The following is a 22,512-nucleotide window of genomic DNA, read 5'->3' as shown; positions in this document are numbered from 1 at the left end:
TTCTTCGTGCTGTCAAAGAAATTTTAGGTTGTTGTGTTATGTTTGACGGGGGAATAATGAACATCTTATACAACCGTTGTCCATAGCTACCATCTCGGATTGCCAGATTTTGCCTAGTCTAAAACTGGACGGGTAGGATGATTGAGTCCTCTGGTTTGCTTTGTTCTTAATGAAAATTAATACAAAACTTTAATAGTTAATGTCTCAATATCATAAAGAATGATATGGCTCTTTTCCCAACCTCAGGACTTCCCTAAGCTCTTTCCAGCCAATGAAGTACTTTTGAAGTGTAGTCACTGTTGTAATGTAGAAACCCGTTTGCACACAGCACACAAACAAATAATCTGTTGTGGTGAAAGGTCACAGACCTGAAACATTACTCTGTTTCTCTCTCTACAGATGCTGCCAGATGTACTGAGTATTTCCAGCACTTTGTTTTTATATCTGTTTTGCTGATGTTGGTTGAGGGATAAATTTGGCCAGGGCACCAGGGAGAACTCCACTGCTATTCCATAAAATAATGCCATGGGATCTTTAATGGTCACCTGAAAGGGTAAATAGAGCTTCGGTTTAAATTTTCATCCAAAACATGTTACCTCTGAAAGCAGCACTCCCTCAGTACTGCACTGGAGTGCCTGCCTAGATTTGTGCTCCAGACTGTGGAGAGAGAATGTGACTCACTGAGCCACTGCTGAGATATCGAAGTAGAAAAATAGCTTCTATTTAAAAAAAAAAAAATTTAAACAAGAGTTCAGATAGCTTCACACCAAAATCTATCTGACTGTTCAGTTCAGAGATGGATGGTTTTGTAGCATGGAACCTCTGCTGCTTTTCATAATTCTGCAAGAGAGAAAAGAAATCCCAGTTATTTCTCGAGCAAAATAGAAATTCCTATTCTTCAGCTTTCTGCAGCTATCGCTGCTCAGCAGAATTGCTCTGGTTAGTCAAAAAGTCTCTGGTTAGGGGTGGAATGTCTCTCAAAAGGTTATCAAAGACCGCAGTTCAATTTTGAAAATATTCCTCCCCTACTGTTCCAAAGGAAGTGACCCAGAAAGGGGTCGAGCTCTGCAGCCTCCCAGTTTCTCATCCAAGTGGCTGTTTTTTGTGTGACATAGTTAACAGGTTATTTCACCTTTGAGTGCATCAATGTTGAGTCTGAACCATATCCATGTCCACGTATGTATTTTCTAGTGCTGGATTACTGGATAGCAATCAGGAGCAGGCCCGATGACTGACATTCTCTCCTCCCTCTTCCAATTGTACTGCCCTTCACCTGAGATCAGCTCAGAGCCTAAGCATTTGACTTTGTACTTCCCTGGTCTATATTTCAGTTCTAAATAAGGTAGTACGTTTGTCTACTAAGCTTTTAGAGTCATAGAGAGATACAGCACCAAAACAGGCCCTTCGGCCCACCGAGTCCACGCCGACCATCAACCACCCATTTATACTAATCGGCGGGGCTAAAGTGTGGCGAGTCAAAGAGACTTAGCAGTTGGCAGGAAAAAAGACAGAAGCGCAAGGGGAGAGCCAACTGTGTAACAGCCCCGACAATTAATTTTATCTGCAGCACCTGTGAAAGAGTCTGTCACTCTAGAATTGGCCTTTATAGCCACTCCAGGCACTGCTTCACAAACCACTGACCACCTCCAGGCGCTTACCCATTGTCTCTCGAGACAAGGAGGCCAAAGATAGATAGAAGATAGAGATATTAATCCCATTTTCTCCCTCACATCCCCACTTTCCCTCAATTCTCCTTTGACCTACCTACACTAGGGGCAAATTTTTTTTTTACAATGGCCAATTTACCTGTCAACCCACAAGTCTTTGGCATGTGGGAGAAAACTGGAGCACCCGGAGGAAACCCACGCGGTCACAGGGAGAACTTACAAACTCCGCACAGGCAGTACCCAGAACCGAACCCAGGTTGCTGGAGCTGTGAGGCTGCGGTGCTAACCACTGCGCCGTGAATGTGTCTTGAATCTTGGATAGAAATTTGAATTCCATCTTTGAATAGTTAAAATTATAGCCACTGATTTTTTTGAGTAGATTTGTTCATTTTTTAAAACCATGTTGGTTTGTATACATAACAATTATAGTCCAGTTTGAAATAAAATATATCAGACAGGACAGCACAGTTGTTGATTTACTGTTGCTAATTTATGTTAGAAGAGAACCCGGTAGCCTTCACACATTGTCTGATCTGCCCATGAGGATTACTTGGTCACCATTGTTAAGTGGGCCAAACTGATCACTGGGATCTTAATTCACTCATGTTTCATTCCTATATAAGATTCCCCTGGATGCTGGAATTAGTTGTTTAATTGATTTCTACACTGTATAATGTAGAATTCCAGTTTCTCGATGCCAGGCAGAGTTGCCATTGTGCTCTATTTGGATCCACATTCTGTGATAGATGGTCCAGCTTGAATATATTATGTTCCCTGATGATACCTGGACAAAGTCATCCAGAATTGGTTTCCAGTTCTGGAGTAATGTCGGTGATGAACTGGTCTGGATCACTTCTGTTCATATTAGGACCAATGCCATTGGACTGACAATGATGATGACTGGGACTATCTCTGGTTATGACGCTGTCCTGTTTGAGGTTGGGGGGGGAAGTGGGTGTCCTGAGTGTCCACTTATCCTAGCTGGATTCTATTTCCCTATTCTGTTCTTTTCATTGTCATCAATGAGAGCTTTGTATTCATTGCTTAAATTGTAGTCTTTTCCCAAGTTCTGCATATGGTCAAACTAGGCCATGACTTTAGACTTGCCGTTATATTTGGGATTTTGCTGCTGTTTTTAACACTAATTGTCTATCCAAATAGATATGGTTAAATCCACACTTTTTTGTTACTTTCACTATCCTCACTTCTGGTAATATCGCAATTACCATGTAATTTGTGAATTGTAATATTTGTTCAAGATTTCTTCAGTGTGTGTATATAAAAAAAAAAATCAATAAAATACTTTCTTCACCAGATTTTACCACTCCCCTTTCCTAAAGGCATCGACTTCTTGCTGAGGTACAGTTCCAACTTAGCCAAATGACCATTGTTCATCTGCGAGGCTTGTATCAGCAGGCTTGTCAAGCTTACGGGATCACAGCAAATGCCAGTTGCATCCTCATCTGATCATATGTTGGGCGGCGCAGTGGTTAGCACCGCAGCCTCACAGCTCCAGCGACCCGGGTTCAATTCTGGGTACTGCCTGTGTGGAGTTTGCAAGTTCTCCCTGTGTCTGCGTGGGTTTCCTCCGGGTGCTCTGGTTTCCTCCCACATGCCAAAGACTTGCTGGTTGATAGGTTAATTGGCCATTATAAATTGCCCCTAGTATAGGTAGGTGGTAGGGAAATATAGGGGATGTGGTAGGAATATGGAATTAGTGTAGGATTAGTATAAATGGGTGGTTGATGGTCGGCACAGACTCGGTGGGCCGAAGGGCCTGTTTCAGTGCTGTATCTCTAAACTAAACTAAACTAAAAAAAAATATAGATGCACATTTTCAGTAAGACTGGAAACTTAACAGATTTTTCTCCCCTTTTTCCCAACCTAGGAGGTCCCATGGCCAATTACAACACTCTCTACTGTCGTCCCAACTAAGATCAGAGAAGCTAGAAGCCTCCTCATCTGCACGATTTGTCTCTTCGCTGGATAAACTTGAAGGCACCTTTATGTGTGATGCTACATGTTGGTTCCTCAAACATGTTTTTCCATTGATGATACGGATTATAATGTACAACTGGGTCAGCTTATTTCTGTGCATTTTGTGCCTTTTCATTGCTGCTGCATACTTGGAAAATATGAAATAAAAAGCATTTTTAAAACATTACATTGCAGTAATTTATTTGCTATGCTGTAAACAATGGCAGCAAATCCTATTCAAAGGATTAATTGCTTCTATCCTAACATTACACATTGATATTCTTCTACCTGTGCTTTTTCCCCTTTTTGAAAAAAGTTGACATATGTGCATAATCAGGCCATTTTGCGTGTGTATATATAAATTTGACACATAGGTATGAGAAATGCTATGCATGGAGAGGAAAAATAGGTGGTTCTTCAGCGGCTGTGCAAACATAAAACGGGAGGAGAAATAGTACTTTCGCACCAAATCTTACGCGTCCTGGTAATACAATTTTTTTTTTGCAAAAAAAAAAGGCCTGCGCATACATTTGGATCAAAATCACCTCCCTCTCCTGTTGCAGGAGGAGGGGAGGCTTGCAGGAGACTGGGGAATGTGGAGTTAAATGACGTAATGCGGGCCGCCCGCCGGCGAATGGGAAGGCGGCGGCGGTGGTCACGTGGGGGAGCTTCGGCCATTTCCGGCAGCCGGCGCCGAGTCGGGCCGAGTGCCGGGCCTTCTCTCCTCTTTTTTTTCACGTCGCTGCGCTGCGCTCGCTGAGAGAACAACAAGCCGCCATTTTGTTTTGAGGAGAGGAGACGGAGACAGAGAGAAGCGAGCGATAGATAGAGGGAGAGGAAAAAAAAATCCTTCGCTCGGCTTGTGTGGATTGAAGGGGGAAGAGAGGGGGGGGGGTGAAGAAAAAGAACAGGAAAGAAAAGCGAGAACGAGGGGAGGAAAGCAAAGAAAACCAACAATATTATTAGCAATACGAATTCAACAGCAGGGAAAAGGGGGAAAAAGTAGTACTGTTTTTTACAAAAAAAACTCCTTTTTTGCCGAGTCAGTTATTTAAAAAAATTTTTTAAAAATATGTTGAGAAAAATCCCGAAACATTTTCTGTAATTTTTTTAAAAAACGGTTCCTCACCAATTTTTTTCCCCCTTGTGAAGAACGGAGGCTTTCTCTTGAGAGAGAGAGAGACAGAGAAGGTGGATGAATCGTTCTGCCTTTATTGGATCGAAAGGGGGAATTTTTTAAAGGTTTTTCTTTTCTCTTTCTCTCTCCCTCACAGGGTTTTAATTTATATATATGCGAGGTGTCGGGAATGTGGAAGGAAAGACGGTTTCTGAAGTGATTAGGGATGTGGTTTTTGTCGGAGAAGCCGTCGTAACTTTAAATCTTTCGTTTTCTTCTCTTTCTTAATTTTTTCCTTCCCCTCCCCTCCCCAGTTCTTAATTTTCTTTTGGGGGTGGGGAGGGGGGGGGGGTGCTGGTTCTTATTGCCCATGGACGATCGACCTGAAAAGCCTGGGCCTGGCATTAGGCCTTAGGCTCTGAGACTTGAGAGAGGAAAAAATAATTGTTTAAAAAAAAAACCTGTGGGGGTAAGAGGCTAAATCGCCGATTAATTCGTAATTTTTTTTTTGCTGTTTCGTTTTTTAAAAAAAAAACCAAAAAGTTATAAGGTGTAATTTTAAATTCGGGAAGAAATGGCAGAGAATCTCTTGGACGGACCGCCTTCAGCCAAGCGGCCTAAAATCTCTTCCCCGGCTCTATCAGCCAGCGATGGTACAGGTACTGTAACCCATTTTATTCCAATAGTTTGACTATTTACATTAATGTGTTTATGGTGATTTTCTTCAAAACCTGAAACAAAAATCAAGGCTGTACTTTAGATAAAGCCCTTTTTATTCCTATAAATGTCTACATGTATAAAATTATTCAACCTTATATTAAACATTTTGGGGAATTTATACATAAATATATAATTCTTTTGGGGTATGGTTCCTTCCTGGAAAGGGTATGTTCTTGTCCCAGGGTATTGTTATGGAGGATGCAGAAGTCTCCTTTTTCCTTCATCGGTTACAGTTTTATCAGTTGGTTTTCTCCCTTTTTTTACTAACCATCTTTCAAATGTGTTTATACCCTATGTTACCTATATAAAAATGGAGAAAACGTTTGTTTGGATGTTAAAGGTTTTTCCTTCGGCTAGTTTATTGTTGTGGAAGGTGTTGAAATGGAAGTACTGTGCCATAGTGCCTCTTCGTCTTGACTTGGTTGAGTAGGTGTGTGTATTTAATGGATCACGTATGAAGTAAGGGTTTGCTCGATGTGTTTTAAAATGGTTTCATTTTGCACTGATTTAGAAGTATGCAGTTTTTATTTTTGTATGTTTTGCATGATCTCTGAGGAATACGTAAAATGAATTACACCATCTTGTTCCAGTATAGTAGTATGAAGGATGCTCCTTGGTGCTCAAAGGATTTTCTTAACTTTGCTTTGATTTCGTAAGTGAAAGATATGTTTAGCAGTGTGAGGGAATCTTGTAGGTTTTTAGATTTTGCAAAAGATGAAACACATCTATTTTAGCATATTTTGTTCAATATGTATGATTTTAGTTCAATTAATGTCGATTGTGTATTAAAAGAATATAAATGGCCTGAAAACTTTTTTTATGCCACGTTCTGTATGATCTCTCATGGATATTTAGACTTTGGGAATTATGTGATGTTGCACTGCTTGGTTTCTGGTGTGTCAGTACTCATATAAACAAAGAAAAAACCCTTAATTTGGAAGAGTTTAGGTGGTTATTTTGCAGATGTCACTGTTTTAGAAAATTGGTCTTGTCATATGTAGTCTGTCATGAAACTTCAATTGCATGTGTGGAAAGTTCAGGATAACATATGTTGGTTTCATACTGTATACAGAGAATTTTAACTTGTGAATCTTAGATAATCTGCATTTATTAGAGTTTTCAGAGAGAGATAAGGTGTGCATTAAAAGTAAAATTTGGCAAAATCCAGGTCAAATATTGGCACCGAGTGAAGGCAGGTGCTCTGACCAATAAACTGGCATGTTGCTGTTTAGGTGCATGCCCTGTTAATTTTCTTTAAATCCTTTGTTTATATGAATTTAATACTTTTGATCACATCTTTTATATGCTTCTGATTCTGATCTTTCACTTTGCACCAGTAGTGCTGAGGCGGTGCAGTGAATCAAACTGCACCTCTTAGTTCTATAATGATCCTCAGCCAGTTGGAACTCACCTTTAATCCTACTAAAATATAAATAGAGGACATTTCATAACTCAGATATTTCCTCAAGTGATTTGACAATAATTCACCCAGCAGTTGCAAATGAATTATGTATGTTCAGCCTCATGAGATTAAATGAAAATCACATTCCATAGTTCTCTGTGGAGTATAGTTTCTTGGGGGGAACAAATGAAGTGTAAGTGTAGTAGTCACAGCTGCATAGTAACACAAAATAACCTGCATTTTATTTGGTCAGCTCACTTGTGAAGATGTTAGGTAACTATTCCTTGTTCTGCTTCATAATACACAGTCACTGTCACTTGTAGAAGAGCAGTTATCCAATCCGTGGTTACTGTGTTCCTGTTCTTCTGACAGTACCAAGAATGGGTGCTCTACCCACTTTGAATCATTCTGTTCTCAAATCTTTTCCCTCCACAGAGAAGGTGTATATCAAACTTGGCATCACCCAGTCACTACTACATGATTTATTTTATGTTTTTCAACTTTTGTTGTGCCCTCTTGCCCGTCACTTAGCTTTCTCTTAACAAATCAGCAGACTACATTTGTAAGTACGTAAACCCCACTTAGAGAAAAAGGACGTAAAATATATAACCTCTACTGATACTGGATTTGTAGTTTAAATGCTTCTGTAGCTGAGTCTGGCATCTAAAATATACTAAGCTTGATCTAGGGGTTTTTAGTACATATTTAGTTCAATTTGTGAATTCCAGCTGAGTTCTTCTCCAAAATGGGGATTGAAGGACTTGTTGCACCTGGAAATACATGACTGTTTAATTTATTTATATTGTACTTAATTTTGTTCCCAAATGTCATCTGAGCGTTTTACTTCACTGCATATATTTATTTAAACATACTGCATTCCTTTTTAATCAACTTCTCGACAACCTCAAAACCTCCAGAATGTGATCATTATTTTTTCAGGTATTTAAAATTAAAGGTGCAGCTGGAGGTATATCTAGTACATGTCGAGTGATGGAATATAACAGCATAACTTGCTTCAAGTCCGCAGTGGTCAAAGTATGTTTAAAATGGCAAAAGATCCTCTGTGTGTTGCTTTTGATTTTTTTCTTGCAGTTCCAAGATGTATGATCAGTCTACTCTTCATTGTTTCCCAGTCTTTTTCTGTAAAATTAGAGCAGTCAGTTTAAATTCCAATCCGACTGTTGCGATTGCCATGTTAAGTTGCTGGCACACCACACATGACCAAAGATTTGGTTTCGTGATTTGCTGTCCTGGACAATATTTATCCCTCAGCCAGCACCACTAAAAACAGATTATTTGGACATTATCACGTTACTGTTTGTGGGACCTTGCTGTGTGGAAATTAGCTGTCACAATTCCTACGTTAGAACAATAATAATAGTTCAGCAGTACTTCATTGGCTGTGAAGCACTTTGAGGCATCCTCTGGTCGTGAAAGGTGCTTTTTTAATGCAAATTCTTTCTGATAGTTATTTTCCCATGTAGAAATTCCCTGTTAATTTTCTACATTCTTTATGCCGGACACCTTTACGCACCTTTAAACTAGGGACCAGGAATTGACCCAAATGCTGTTTTTCCTTTTGACAGGGAAGTGAGACTCACATTTTCTTTATCTGTTAACTTGTTCTGTGTTCATATTTGGTTGCAGTTAGGCTTCAAATATGTGAGTTATTGAAAGCCTTGTCCTGAATGCTTTCTGCTGACAGTGCTTGCCCTTGGGTCAAGTTGCTCTTGTGCTTTTTTATTTTAATTTTTTTTTAAATTCCTGTTTAAAAAATCCCACTTCTTGGATCACAACACATAGTAAGACTTTTAAGAGGCCACCAATGCCACATGGAATGACCAATAGGAATTGTGCAAAGAAAAAGGTGGTCTTATGAAAATAATCGAATGGGAGAAGTATTCTTTCAAAATCTTTTTGAATTTTGTAGCAAAGATGAGTGAGCCAGCAACTTTGTAACAAAGTTTAGAGTTAGGCAAGACAATTTAATGCCAAAATGTGGTTCATGAAAAATATTCTTGATGGTGCCTAATCAAGTTGGTTCTTCTTGTATTTGACAAAAAATGACAAGTCTCTGGTAGCTTTGTTGTCAGCAGCAATTGATTTATTTAAATGAGTTTGCTATGTATGTTGCTTTGATAAATTGTTGGTTTCAGAAAGTTAACCAGCCGCCTTAAAGTCGTCATTAGTTTGACCTACACAAAGGTGTCATGTCATAAAATTTGAGATAAATGCTGTGGTTGTGATTCTGCATGAATATACAAAAAACTTGTAATCTCATGGATAATATACTAATTCCCCACATCTGAGGGACATACTTATAAGCAAACCTTGAATTTGAACATGGCATTGGCTCCACAGCTCATTTGCAAGAAGCTATGAGCAAGACAGGGGAGAAAAGAGGGTAGTAAAGTAATTTTTACACGACTAATAATCCGTTAGGGTTGAATTTTGCTGCAAGATCAAGTTAGCTGTCACTTATTTCTGAATTGCATCTTTCTTCCCCTTCACCCCCAAATAATTTGGCCTCTTCGATTTCATTGGAAGGTGCCTACTCACTGAAAATTAATTTCTTGCTGGCAATGGTGATTTCATCTGTGTTAAAGTATCACTGACTAATCATATTAATAAAAGATTGGAATACTGCGTTGTTGTGAACACATTTAGTATGTAATTGTCTGCTTTTTGCCCAGTGATGTACCATAAATCGGTACTAAATGGTTTAGTGTGTCCTCAAGTAAGTTAATAAAGAACGAAGAATATTGTATAAGATGCATAATCTCTTTTAAACTTCATATTTAAATTCAGTTTTGCAAAATCAGCATTGTGTGTAATATTTCTTATGAACGTGATTATCTTAATGTTTTAGTTTAGCCAGTTTCCTGCTATATTAAAAGCAGCATCGCATATAATTCTTTTAGCGCAGCATGCACTCCATGTCTGAATCACAGAATCTTAAACAAGTAAATCTGCATTTATACAAATTTCTTTTCATGAGTTGGAGTATGCAAAATAAAGTGACTTTCAGTTTTGGTGCTTAATAATCATTTGTGTGATTTGCAGTTTTTCTATTAACAATAACTTTTACAGTTTGTTTTGGAGGTTGATAGAATTGTGTTCGAATGCTACAACATACGTGCTTTTTTAATTAAATTAAGCCTTGCAAAATTAATTTCAGAATATAGCAGTCTCAGTCGAGCAACAGAATGACTGGTGTGTGAAATGGAAGGGGCGACCTAACTGGGCTGAGGCCTATTGTTCGAGCAAAGCTTTGTCTTCTAATTCTTATACCTAACTTGGGAGTTCTCTGCTGTTGAAGCTAGGATGGAAAGTATTCCATTCCCTAATATTGACAACACTCACTTTGGATTGTACAACTAACAGGAAAAAGTCATAAAATGGAAGGGATGAAAACTTATCAGTTTGATATGGTTCATAATTAGTGACAAATGAATGATCACTTGGCATGTCCAGTACAAATGGTATTTTGGTGGGGTGGGGGGGGGGGTGGTGATATTGCTGCTCATCAAACAATAAAATGTTAAAACCATTTATCATGTCAAAAAGTAACCCATGATATTTGCATAATCCAGTACTTTGCACAATATCTTGTATGTTTGTGTACAGGTTATTTTCTGGTAATCTAACACCAGAGAAAGGTGTATGAATATTATTAACTATATGACAATTTTTGAAGTAATAATTCAACTTCTTGCTCTGCTCATGTCCATAAACAGCTTGTGTTTTGCTTTGAGTTATTGACATAAAGGCATATTTGATTGAATTATGGATTTTTATTAATACAACTTGATTGCAGTTGACCAGTGATGGAGCCATTGGTGAAAATTTAAAAAGAGTCCTTCCAAATTAAGGATCTTTTCTGTATGCTGCCTACTACCGATGCATGTTGTATTTATTTTAAGTACTTAACTAAAATATTTAAAATATTTATTAACTCTTTTTTACAATTTTGAGCAAGTTGATCTCCGTGTATATCACTTGCTAGTTTCTAACTCTGCTAAGTTGACCAAAATGCTACAGAATTAATTTGAACTTGAGTGACTTCTTTAAAACTCTCTTGCTTAATTAAAATACATTGTGGTTACTGTAAATTCACTCATGCCCATGGTGATTTTGAGTTATTTAGTTGATGTATTTGCAGTTTATTTCCCATAAGCCACAAGTCTCCCAGTGTGTATTCTCTGTATAGCTTGCTGGCAGGTATTTCTTATCCAAGTTATTTGTTCAATAATCCATAGAACAGAAGTTTGTAACACAGAAGGAAGCCATTTGGCCCATTGTGTCTATGCCAGCTGTTTGCTTGAGCAATCTAAATTTAATGCTGCAGCTCTCACCATAACCTTGAATCTCTCTCCTCCTCAAATATTTGTCCAATTTTACCTTAAAGGATGCAGTGGCCAATGCCTCAACCTCTCCCTGTGGCATTCAATGATTCAATAGCCCTTGTGTATAAAGACATTTTTTGTAGCCTCCCCTCCTGCCCTTACTGAGATGACTTATTGATCGCTGATTCCATAACCAGAGGAAATAATATCTTTCCCTCTCTAGGTTTAAAAGAAACAGCATTAACTCTTCTTGGCCTTCTCTGATTCAGTGGAAATAGCCCCAATATCAGATGCCCCTCATGTTAACTATAGTTTTCCATTCTTGGCATTGTCCATATGAATGCATGCTTTAATTTTCTTTCTGTAAAAGGGTGTGCAAAACCACATACAGTTCTCTGTGACCTAACCAATGTTTTGTATTATTGTGGTGACATTTCTGCTCCATATACAGCAAAGATCACACAACAAAGTATCTTGATACTGCAGAATGGAGCTAGTAAAATGAGATGAATTGCATGACTATATAGAGACTTCCCAAGCAGTAGTGCAGTCACCAGTCGACTAGTTAAACTTTTTTTGAGCAAAAGTTGAAATGATAACTAATTTTAATAACTTGATCATTATGCTTCCTACGTCCTGCCAGTTCCACTCCTTGATTACATTGACTCTTGGGTGATATACTATTCCATGAATCTAGATGCTTTCTGATCATTCTTCATGTGTGAATCTGGGCAGTGAACATGACACTTATTGTTTTCCTTCCTGCAACTGAATAACATCTAACTCTAAAAGTCACAGACACACCTTTTCTCTTTTGAGTCCATCTCTCCTGCCCCCATCTCCCCATAGACACACACAGAAATTAGAACACAGAAATGGGCTGTTCTGCCCAACCAATATGTCGAAGCAAGTAAATAGCTGTAATTACATTTACCAACTCTGTATCTGTATCCCTTCAGTGCTTTTCCTTGATCCTCCTATCCCATCTAATCTTGATGACTCAATGCAAACCTTGGAAATGAATTCCACAGCCTCAACTGAAAAGTATCTCCTGCCCTCTGTTCTAAATCTCTTGTATTTGCTCGTGTTTATGACCCAATTATTACTAAAAATAGTCTAGTTCTACCTACTGTGTCCCAGCCTTTCATGATCTTAAAGAGGGTAAATAGGGGGGAAAACCAGTGGATACTGTCTATTTGGATTTTCATGGGGCATTTGATGAAGTGCCATGCAAGGGATTACTTTACAAAATTAGGGCTCCTTCGATTGGGGGAGATATATTAGCATGGATTAAGGGTTGGTTAATGGACAGAATAAACGGGGTAATTTTCAGGTTGGCGGGCTGTAACTAGTAGGGTACCACAAGCCTCAGCTACATATAATCTTTTTCAGTGACTTTGGTAAAGGGACCAAATGTAATGTTCCCAAGTTTGCTAATGATACAAAGTTGGGTGAGAAAGTAAACTGAGAAGGATGCAAAGAGACTGCAAAACGTTATAGACAGATTAAGTGAATGGACAAAAATATGGCAGATGTAATTTAATATGGAAAAGTGTGAAGTTATCCACTTTTGTAGAAAACAGAATTTTTAAAAATGGTAAATGATTGGGAAATACTGGTATTCAGAGGGACCTGGATGTCCTTGTACAGGAATCACAAAGTTAACCTACAGGTACATCAAGCAATTAGGAAGGCAAACAATATGTTAACCTTTATTGCAAAGGGATCGGAGTGCAAGAGTGAAGAAGTCTACTGCAATTGTGTAAGGCCTTGGTGAAACCACACCTGGAATACTGTGTACAGTTTTACCTAAGAGAGGATATACTTGCCTTAGAGGGCATGCAACAACAATTTACCAGACTGATTCCTGGGATGAGAGGATTATCCTATGAGGAGAGATTGAGTCGACCAGGCCTGTATTCTCATTGAAACATAATAAATTCTTAAGGAGGTTGATCGGGTAGATGCTGGGAGGCTGTTCCTCCTGTTTGGGGTGACTAGAGCTCGGGATCACAGACTCAGAATAAGCGGACAGCCATTTAGGACTGAGATGAGAAATTTCTTCACTCCAAGGTTTGTGAATCTTTGGAATTCTCTACCTCAGAGTTATGGATGCTTAGTCGTTCGGTATATTCAAGACAGAAAACACTTAGATTTTTGGATACTAAGGAAATGAAGGTATATGGGGATAGAGTAGCAAGGTGGAGTTGAGGTAGATGATTAGCCATGATCTCAGTGAATGGTAGAGTAGGCTCAAAGGGCCAAATGGCTGCCTCCTTGTATTGCTTATGTTATAAGCATTTCTGTCATAAAGCTCCATAATTTGTATTGTTCTAATGAAAAAACGAATTTTTCAAGTCTCTCTTTTTGTATTCAGGGTGGCATTAAGATCATTTAGTAGTGGCATCATTGCCATCTCAGCTGAGATTGAATTAACAGAACAGAATTGGGGGTGTTCAAACTAGGAGATTCCTGGATTGCATGGCTCAGAAGTTTACTGTTTTAAGTAGCTGAACAATTAGAGGATCAATTTGTTTTTTTTCATTTGCTTCAGTCTAAGTTGGAGGAAATTTCTGCTTGTCCAGTACAAATAAGCTGACAACTCTAGGTTTACAGAAAGGTCCTGTGTGATATACAGGAGAATAGGTTTTTAATGTGAAGATGCATTTTTGTGCAGTTGTTTATTAAAGATTGATCTTTATTTAATGGCAAATGCTGAAGATTTATTTTTGCCCTAGTGTGCAATGTAAAAGTAGGCATGCTTAAGAAAGATGGAAGTAGTCGAAGTATTTTTTGATATATTGGTTCAAAGTTATATCAAGTTTCAGTAATTAACTAAGTTTGTTAAAAGGACCTTGTTGAAAAGTCATCTGTTACAAATAAAATGGAGAAGGGGGGTGGGGGTGGGAAGGAGAAATACTTAAAAACCCAATAAATTAGCAATGACCAGTACATGCGGAAGCAATCTTCAGTGTTAAGTACATTAGGTATTGATACGAGAACTTAAAGATCAAATTTCTTTGTGGTTCCAAACAAAGTAGTTGCAATATCTCTCCCTACTCTGATAACTTGCTGATATGAAGTTCCATGGCCACTGAAAACCTTCTGGTATCAAGCCATATTACCAATCTTCAGTGGTGAAATCTGGCAGGCTGTTTGACCGTAGAGGGCATCACAGCCGTTTCAATGCTATCCTCCTCCAACATATCTTACATTTGTTGCAGCAACAGTCACTGGATAATGATTAGGAATGGAGAGGCTGTTTTTTTTTGTGCTCCCTAGCCCTGAGATGCTAAATGCAGTTATGCCCCAGCACTGGACTTGGTTGAGGTGATCTAACCTCAACATATACCAAGAACTGAATCCATTCCCTAGTCCATATGGTTCAGTACAGTACTATGTAGTCTATTCAGTGAGCTATCAAGAAAGCTTGATTTGAACCTCCTTGGCAGTGCACTTTCAAGCTGCGATGCTATTGGGTCTATTTTGATTAGGAAGAATTCTCAGTGAATGGATGGTTGTTGCAAAAAGAGGTCTTGATCATACAACTGCTTGTGAAATAATAATGAGCCCCTCCATGATTTTACCAGCACTTCTAGATTTGTCATGCTTATCTTGAAAAAAAAAACACAAATATTGCTGCAAATTTATTTCCAAGGTTAGTAGCATGCTCTACAAATGGGAAAACACAGCATTATTGTAGAAGTTGTCATAACTCGTAGACAGCATGATTTTTAAGCTAGTGGTTGCTGGGCTTCACTTAGTAAAATACTAATTTCACTTAATAACACAAAGGAAAGCCATGTATACAGCAATAAATAAGTCTGCCCACTGAGTTACTTCCTGCTGTTTGGTTGAGTAACTTAGCTGGTTAGATTTTCTCTTGGCCTGTTTATGAATATTAAAAGGATAAAATCATTTCATGAATGACATGACTTCCTAAAAAAGTATGTTAACATACTTCTACCTCTTTAATCAGTGAAATAGAAAGTTTTGGTTTAGGCATTCAAATGAAATGAAAACAAATTGTCATTGCAAAGATTGTGGAAAAGCAAGAAATATATCCTAATATTTAAATTGATTTTAATGGTGTGTTTTAAATCTTGACATAACTGGTTTACAGAAAAGTTCAAAATTCCTCATTTACTTAAGAGAAAGTTAGAGGTAAAAATTTATTTCCTTGGAGATGGTGACTCATGTTGGGGTATAGTTCCACAGCTAAGTGGTCTCTTTTTTTCACCCCCCCCCCCCCCCGCTATGATTATGAATAGTGTTGATCGACTTTCTTCGGAGCCGTTGCACTCATTCTTGGTGTTTGACCTAATGGCTGTGTCACTTTAGGCAAGATGGTTTAACCCAACAGAAGTCAGAGAAAAATCTAGAATGTGTCAGGCCTATTATTCTCATATCATACAGTGAGCACGGCCAATGCGATAGATGACTTAAGTTTCCATTTAAATTAGCGTAACTTTCCACTGTGTTTGTCTGGATACGAACAGATCATGGTAAGGCACATAAGTAAGATTCAACTCATCAGTGGAGGAGTTGGTTGAATGTAATGGAACCAGCATACAATAAGTTGGTAATAAAAGCAAATATTTAGAACTTAAAACCAATGGAGGTTGAAGGATGGTTAGCAAAATTTGAAGTTTGCTATGGATGCTTTGAAATTGGGCACACTTTTGCAGCTTACGGATCAGTTATTGCTTCATGCATGTAATGGCAAAATCAATCAAGTTAGCAGGAATTCACAGCATAATTATGGAAATAATTTCAAAGTTTATCCTTTTTATAATTGGGAATTGAGTTCTGTCAAACTTTTGCAAGTGGAATTATGGCTGACACTTTCATCTGAAAATTTTCAGTATTCTTTTGGACACTGACAAACGCCATTGAATTGGACCAGTGTGCTCTTGATTTCCTTTTGAAATTTAACATTGGTAATAAATTCAAACATAAAATAATTGGTTCTGTTGAATTAAGATGGATTTTTAAAAAATTGTGGTAGGCTTTAATAAGAACTTGTTTAGTCTAATAAGTGTGAGAAAAGAGTTTTGCTCAATTGTATAATGTATATAAATACAATAAAAGAGGAAAGGTATTCTGACTCCTCGGTAGGGTTTGATTTATTTCTCCATTTTCCCCTTGCCCATTGTGGTAATTTGTTTCCTTCTGCATCCTTCTACTCCAGAGACAAGTACTTTGTGCTTATCAAATGAAATTCCAACATAAATTATATTTCTTGGAGAAATTGAAGGAGGTGTGGAGGTATGGTGGAGCTAGCTAATTGAGTCAATGTGCCTGAAAGTATCTGTGAAAGCCATATTATTCAATTTTCTTTGGTAAAATTTAAATGTAGGCAAAATGTCATTGAGTAAAAGGACAATTCAGATTTTTTTTTCAATTGAAGTTTATTTTCTTGAACCATGCTGTTTTCAAAAATGCGCAGTGACATTTTGTTTTATTCAAAGGATCTGGTTGCCTTCATGATATAACATAATCTGTCCTAATTGCCAAGGAAGAGTTTGAGCAAACTAGACATGTATGATAAATGTTATAATTGAGTAGTTCATTTTAGTTGTTTGAACTAAATAGCTATTACTGAACACAATTCAGTTTTTAAAGAATTACACAAGAGCTTTAAATATATTTATCTACCGCGAATGCATCACTAAGTCTGAGTATTGGTGTTTGAGGGAGTGATAGTTTCAATTTGTGGTAGTACAATTAATAGCATTGATTATGGAGTCTTAATTTGATGGTATTCAGTCATGCATTTGGTGTCCAAAAAATGATGCTAAGCCACGTATGTTCAGTGCACTTTGGTTCCTTTTTAATCTGCTTAAAGTAAGGAAAAATAATTAATTTTTAGGTATGTGTGATATTCAGGAAAGGTGCTGGTAATCTAAGTTGACTTACACCAGCAAAACTGTTTACTACTTAATTGGAACGCTAGTTGCAAATTGAAAAAAGTGTGACTAAATTAAAAAATGCCTAATGTTCCTGTATACTGACAGTGGCAATCAGCTTGCTGTATAATAAAGTTTTGAGATTTGGAAAAAGTACTTTGAAAAATAATTAGACAATTATGGTAAATTGGAGCTGTTGTCACTTGGTGTTTGATTCCTTATGTAGCCTTAGTGAGCATTATTTCCTCAGTAGTTGGGAGTTGTACTATTCCAGTTAAGTTCTCAATTGTGAAGTCATTTTGCAAATAATTTTAATTTGCTGCAGGACGCACTAAAACAAATGAACTAAAATGCAAGTGTATTGTGCACTAACACACCTAAAACTTCAAATTAAAAAATATGAAATAGTATTGTTTTACCCATTTTAATTTACTGAATCTGGATGGAAGTTAAGTGGAACATTATGAATTATGTGGATAGTGACCAATTTGATATTTTAATTTATAATAAAACAAAAATATCAAGTTTGATTGCATTTAGAAGCAAGTTTCACTAGCATGGCATTGTTTTCTTGTTGAGTGGGGCAGCTTTTCAGTAAAGTACACTTAGTTGCAATTTTTTGTTTTGAGAATATGTTGAGTGGGGTTTTGAATTTAATTCTGCAACTATTGAGTGCAAAATCTTAATGTTGCAACTTCATTAGTTGTTATAACTATATATCAGAAACAATAAAATATTTACCAAGCGTGAACTGAATTTATCAGAATCTGAGCTTTTGGCTGTACCGATCACGGTTGAAAAGTTGTTTAAAATCCATGCTTAAAAACATCTTCCTGAAAGACTTGTTTTAATTTGTTTAACAGTAAAACGAAAGACTTGCATTTATATACCGCCTTTCATGACCACAAGACGTCCCAAAGCACTTTACAGCCAGTGAAGTACTTTTGAAGTGTAAACGCTGTTGTAATGTAGGGCGCACGGCAAGTCCCATAAACAGCAATGTTATAATGACCAGACAATCTGCTTTTGTGATGCTATTTAAGGAATAAATATTGGCCTGAACATTGGGGATAACTCCCTTACTGTTCTTTGAAATAGTGCCATGGGATCTTTTGCGTCCACTTGAGAGGGCAAATGGGGTCTTAACGTCTCATCTGAAAGATGGCATCTTCCACAGTGTAGCACTTCCTTCGAACTTACTGCACTAGAGTGTCAGCTTTGATTTTAGTTCTCAAGTCCTGGAGTGGGACTTGAACCTACAGCCTTTGAGCTCAGAGGTGAGAGTGCTACCAACTAAGCCATGGCTGAATATTGGAGTGAGAGATTTTTGACTTGGGAAGAAAAATTTGAAGATTTTACAATTTACCTAATAGTGTCTTTCATAATTGTTCATTAGTTGACATGTTCTTTAATTGGATTTAACAGCACAGATAAAACTCTATTTTTCATGTTAGCAGTATTGCACAAGAGTTTCTTACCTATTACCAGTGCTTTCTAACTTCATTATAAATCTTGACTTTGCTGTGTTCAACATTCTATGAATTTTAAGGAATAGCATGTATCCACATTGCTCATTAGAGGCTAATGTGAACAGGGGATTTTACAGTCATTACAAAGTATTTATAGTACGGAAACAGGCCATTCAGCCCTACAGGTCCATGCCAGTGTTAATACTCCACTCCTTTTTCATCTAACCCCATTGTCATAACATATCCTATTCCTTTCGCCCTTGTGCTTATCTAGTTTCCCCTTTAAATGTATCTATGCTATTTGCCTCAACTACTCCATGTGGTAGCAAGGTCCACACGCTAACTACTCTGTAGTTAAAGAAGTTTCTCCTGAATTTCTGATTGGATTTATTAGTGACCGACATTTTTGGCCCAAGTGCTGGTCTCCCCCACAATTGGAAATCTCTTCTTTAAGGCTGTCCTTTCAAACCCTTTCATAACCTTGAAGGCCTCTATCAGGTCACCCTTCAGTCTTCTCTTTTGTAGAGAAAGGAGCCTCAGCCTGTTCAGTCTTTCCTGATTGGTATAACTTCTCAAGTTATAACTATAATAAATGTAGAAAACTGCCAATTCAATTAATAACATCGCTTTAAGACCCACAGATAGGATAAAAAAATAAATACCATGAAGCTCTTAAATTTTGCTTTTTCTAAATACATTGTTGTTAGTGATGCTGGTGGTTACCTCCAGAACCTGTCTGCTGCTGCCGATTGAATTAATTGAATTACTGGATGTTCTTTTCAGTTTCACTTTTATGGAACCGATGTAATCAATGAGACCCACCTCTTGCACTCTGGACCATATTCCTCCTAAACTGTTGACAACCCAACTTCCCTTCCTGTCTCCTTTTGTTAGCTGATAATGGTTCTCTCACCTCAGACAGTGTTGTCTTCTTCACATCTACCATCATTACCCGTGCTAAACTAACGCTTGAACCCTCCGTCCTTGCAAACTGCTGCCACATCTCCAACTGCCTTTTCTCTCCCAAGTCCTTGAATGTGTTCTTGCCTCCCAAATCCTTGTCCATCTTTCTCAAATCTTCGTTTGAATCCCTCCAATCCCCGCCATAATACCGAAACAGTTCTTATCAATGTCACAAATGACATCCTGGTTTACTGTGATAAAGCTGAACTATCCTTCTTCCTCCTTGATCTGACTGCAGCCTTTGTCAGGGTTGACCACACCATCCTCCTCCAACACCTCTCCGCTATCGCCGGATGGGACTGCATTTGCCTGGTTCCATTTTTATCTATCCGGTTGCAGCCAAAGATTTACCTGCAATGGCTTCTCTTCCCACTCGTGCACCATTACCTCTGGCATCCCGCATTGATCTATCCTTGGCCCCGTTCTATTCTCATCAACATGCTGCGCCTCGGTGACATCATCATCTGAAAATAGTGTCAGTTTCCACATGTATGCTGACAGTACCCAACTCTACCTCACCTCCACCCCTCTCGATCCTTCCGCTATCAACTATTAGACTGCTTTCTGGACACTCAGTACAAGATGAGCAGAAATTTCCTCCATTTAAATATTTAGAAGACAGAAGCTATTGTCTTCGGTCCCAGTCACAAACTATGTTCATTTGCCACCAACACCATACCCTTCCCTGGCACTGACTGTATGCGACTGTGGTGTTGTATTTGATGCTGATGTGAGTTTCCTACCGCATTTCCGCACCATCGCTAAGACAACCTATTTCCACCTCTAACATTGCCTCTAACCCGTTTAACACTCACTTCTGTCCAATCTCTAGTTCTACCGTCCGTAAACCTGTCATTCAAAACTGCTGATCTACATTGGCACCCAGTTAAACAATGCCTGGATTTTTAACGTTCTCATCCTTGTTTTCAAATCGTGCCACCCTACCCCCCATGGTCTTGTCCGTTCCTATCTTTGTGATCTCCTCCAGGCTAGTGGTCCCCTGAGATCTCTGCACTCTGCCATTTCTAGCCTCTTACGCATCTCCGATTTTAATTGCACCATCATTGGCGGCTGTGCCTTCAGCTGCCAAGGCCGTAATCGATGGAATTTTCTCCCTACATCTCTCCACCTCAACCTCTCTTTCTTTTTAAGGCACTCTTTAACCAGGTTTTTGGTCAACTCCCTAATATCTCTTTATGTGGCTCGATGTCACATTTTGTAAAGTGTCTTGAGATGTTGTATTACGTTAAAGATAATATATAAATGCAAGTTGTTGTTAAACTGTACTATTCTGGATGATTTATTTCTTTTAAAAAGTTACATATACTGGATTCTGTATTCCATCTGTGATATCATGCTCTAAATTGTCTGCGTAGAAGTGTTTCCTAATTTCATGTCTAAAAGATCTGGCTCTAAGTTTTAGACTACTCTCCCTAGTCCTAGACTCCACAACCAGTAGAAATAGCTTCTATCTGCTCTATCTGTTCGCTTTGATGTCTTGAAAAGTTCAATAAAGTCACCCCCTAAACTTCTAAATTCCAGTAAGATTGCATATAAAAGAATAATCCTATATCATAAAGTGAAAAGAACTAGGAGCACTTTCTCCTCTTCCATACTTTAGCTTCCATTATTTTGTTTCTTCTCCAGTGTTCCTTCACTTCTGTCACTGCTCAAGAACCTCCTGAATGAATCTGCTATGTTTCTGTTATCATCTGTCATGCTCACCATGACATCATTGCTGGTTATCCTAGAGTAGCTACTCCAACTCCTCCCAAGATAACAACTCAGCCCTGATTAGCAAATCAGATACACCTCTGTTCATCTTTCATAAACCTCACTTTGTTCCATTATTCTTGTTTCTTATTTTAAATTTGTGTCAGTGTATATGTCCTCCAAACCCCATGTGCTACCTTACTGATATGTCCTCCCTTTGTTGACTTCTGTATTGATCCCTTCAATGTACATTTAAACACCCTAGTGCATTCTCTTCTGATTTCTCCACCCTCCTATCCTCACTGAACCTCACCTTTTATAGAACATTTTTCCTTGCATATAACCATAGCCACTCAAGCATATTACTGAAAAATCACACTTGGCTACCTTTTTCAACACATGTTGCTTTACAAACCATAATGGTATAAAACAAAATTCCTGTTGTCTTGTGTGTGTTTTAGGTTATGCTGAAAAGGGTTGGATGAAGAGATGTGGGAGGAGCTCGTGTAGGGTATAAAGACTGGCATGGACCATTTGGGCTGAATGCCCTATTTCTGTGCTGTGTGTTCTATACAATTCTCTATACAATAGAGACAACAGTTTTTAGGAGCAAATATATTTTACTTGTCTGGAATACAGCTATGTAGTGTTTTGGCTATATTAATGGTCTAGTAATCTAGAGAATGTCAGTTATCAGTAAAAGTGACAAGCTGTCAAGTCGTCATTAAAACATCAAATAGTTTATTGATATCCTTCAGGGAAGGAAATCGGCATTCCTTGCTCAGTCTGCCCTATGTGTGACTCCAAATCCACAACAGTTGTGGTTGACTACCCCTCTGAAGTGGCTTTGCAAACATGAACTGCAGCAATAAGGCTCCCCACCGTTTTCCTTGAGGGCAACTAGAGATGGGCAATAAATGCTGTCCTTGCTAACGCTGCCCACGTCCTGAGAATGAATAAGAATAAATATGCAAGCATGAGTACTTTTTCTCATTTTGCATTCTACCCTTCCTTTTACAGAACTGGCCCTGCAGTTTCTACCAATTCTGTACAGAAATACTTAACTTTTAATGCTCATTTCTTTGTAAATAAGTGGTAGTAAATCAATAATAGTTTCTGTGTCTGGATTGGATGTCAGGTATGTGGTCCTAAAATTGCTTTGAATTTTCTCCGTTTTTCTTGTACATTTATGCAGAAAATCCAATGGTCGGAACAGCCAAAGCAAGATG

General features: G+C 38.2%; 2 protein-coding genes across 15 annotated transcripts in view; both read left to right on the top strand.

Moving 5' to 3' along the window:
- The window catches only part of l3mbtl2 (L3MBTL histone methyl-lysine binding protein 2), a 158,345-nt gene extending 154,536 nt beyond the window's left edge, over positions 1–3,809 (top strand). For all 14 annotated transcript variants that reach the window (XM_068019423.1, XM_068019420.1, XM_068019413.1 and 11 more), the window contains one exon: positions 3,556–3,809. The gene's annotated coding sequence lies outside the window, so the exon portion shown is untranslated. The remainder of the gene's footprint in view (positions 1–3,555) is intronic.
- Positions 3,810–4,401: 592 nt separating this feature from the next.
- The window catches only part of LOC137353296 (histone acetyltransferase p300-like), a 125,565-nt gene continuing 107,454 nt past the window's right edge, over positions 4,402–22,512 (top strand). The window contains exon 1 of the mRNA XM_068019407.1: positions 4,402–5,420. Within this exon, the coding sequence (XP_067875508.1) occupies positions 5,336–5,420 (85 nt within the window). The 5' untranslated portion in view covers positions 4,402–5,335. The remainder of the gene's footprint in view (positions 5,421–22,512) is intronic.

Source organism: Heterodontus francisci, chromosome 41 (assembly GCF_036365525.1).
Source record: "Heterodontus francisci isolate sHetFra1 chromosome 41, sHetFra1.hap1, whole genome shotgun sequence".
In the NCBI taxonomy this organism is placed as follows: domain Eukaryota; kingdom Metazoa; phylum Chordata; class Chondrichthyes; order Heterodontiformes; family Heterodontidae; genus Heterodontus; species Heterodontus francisci.
This window is presented reverse-complemented; position numbering and strand designations above follow the sequence as displayed.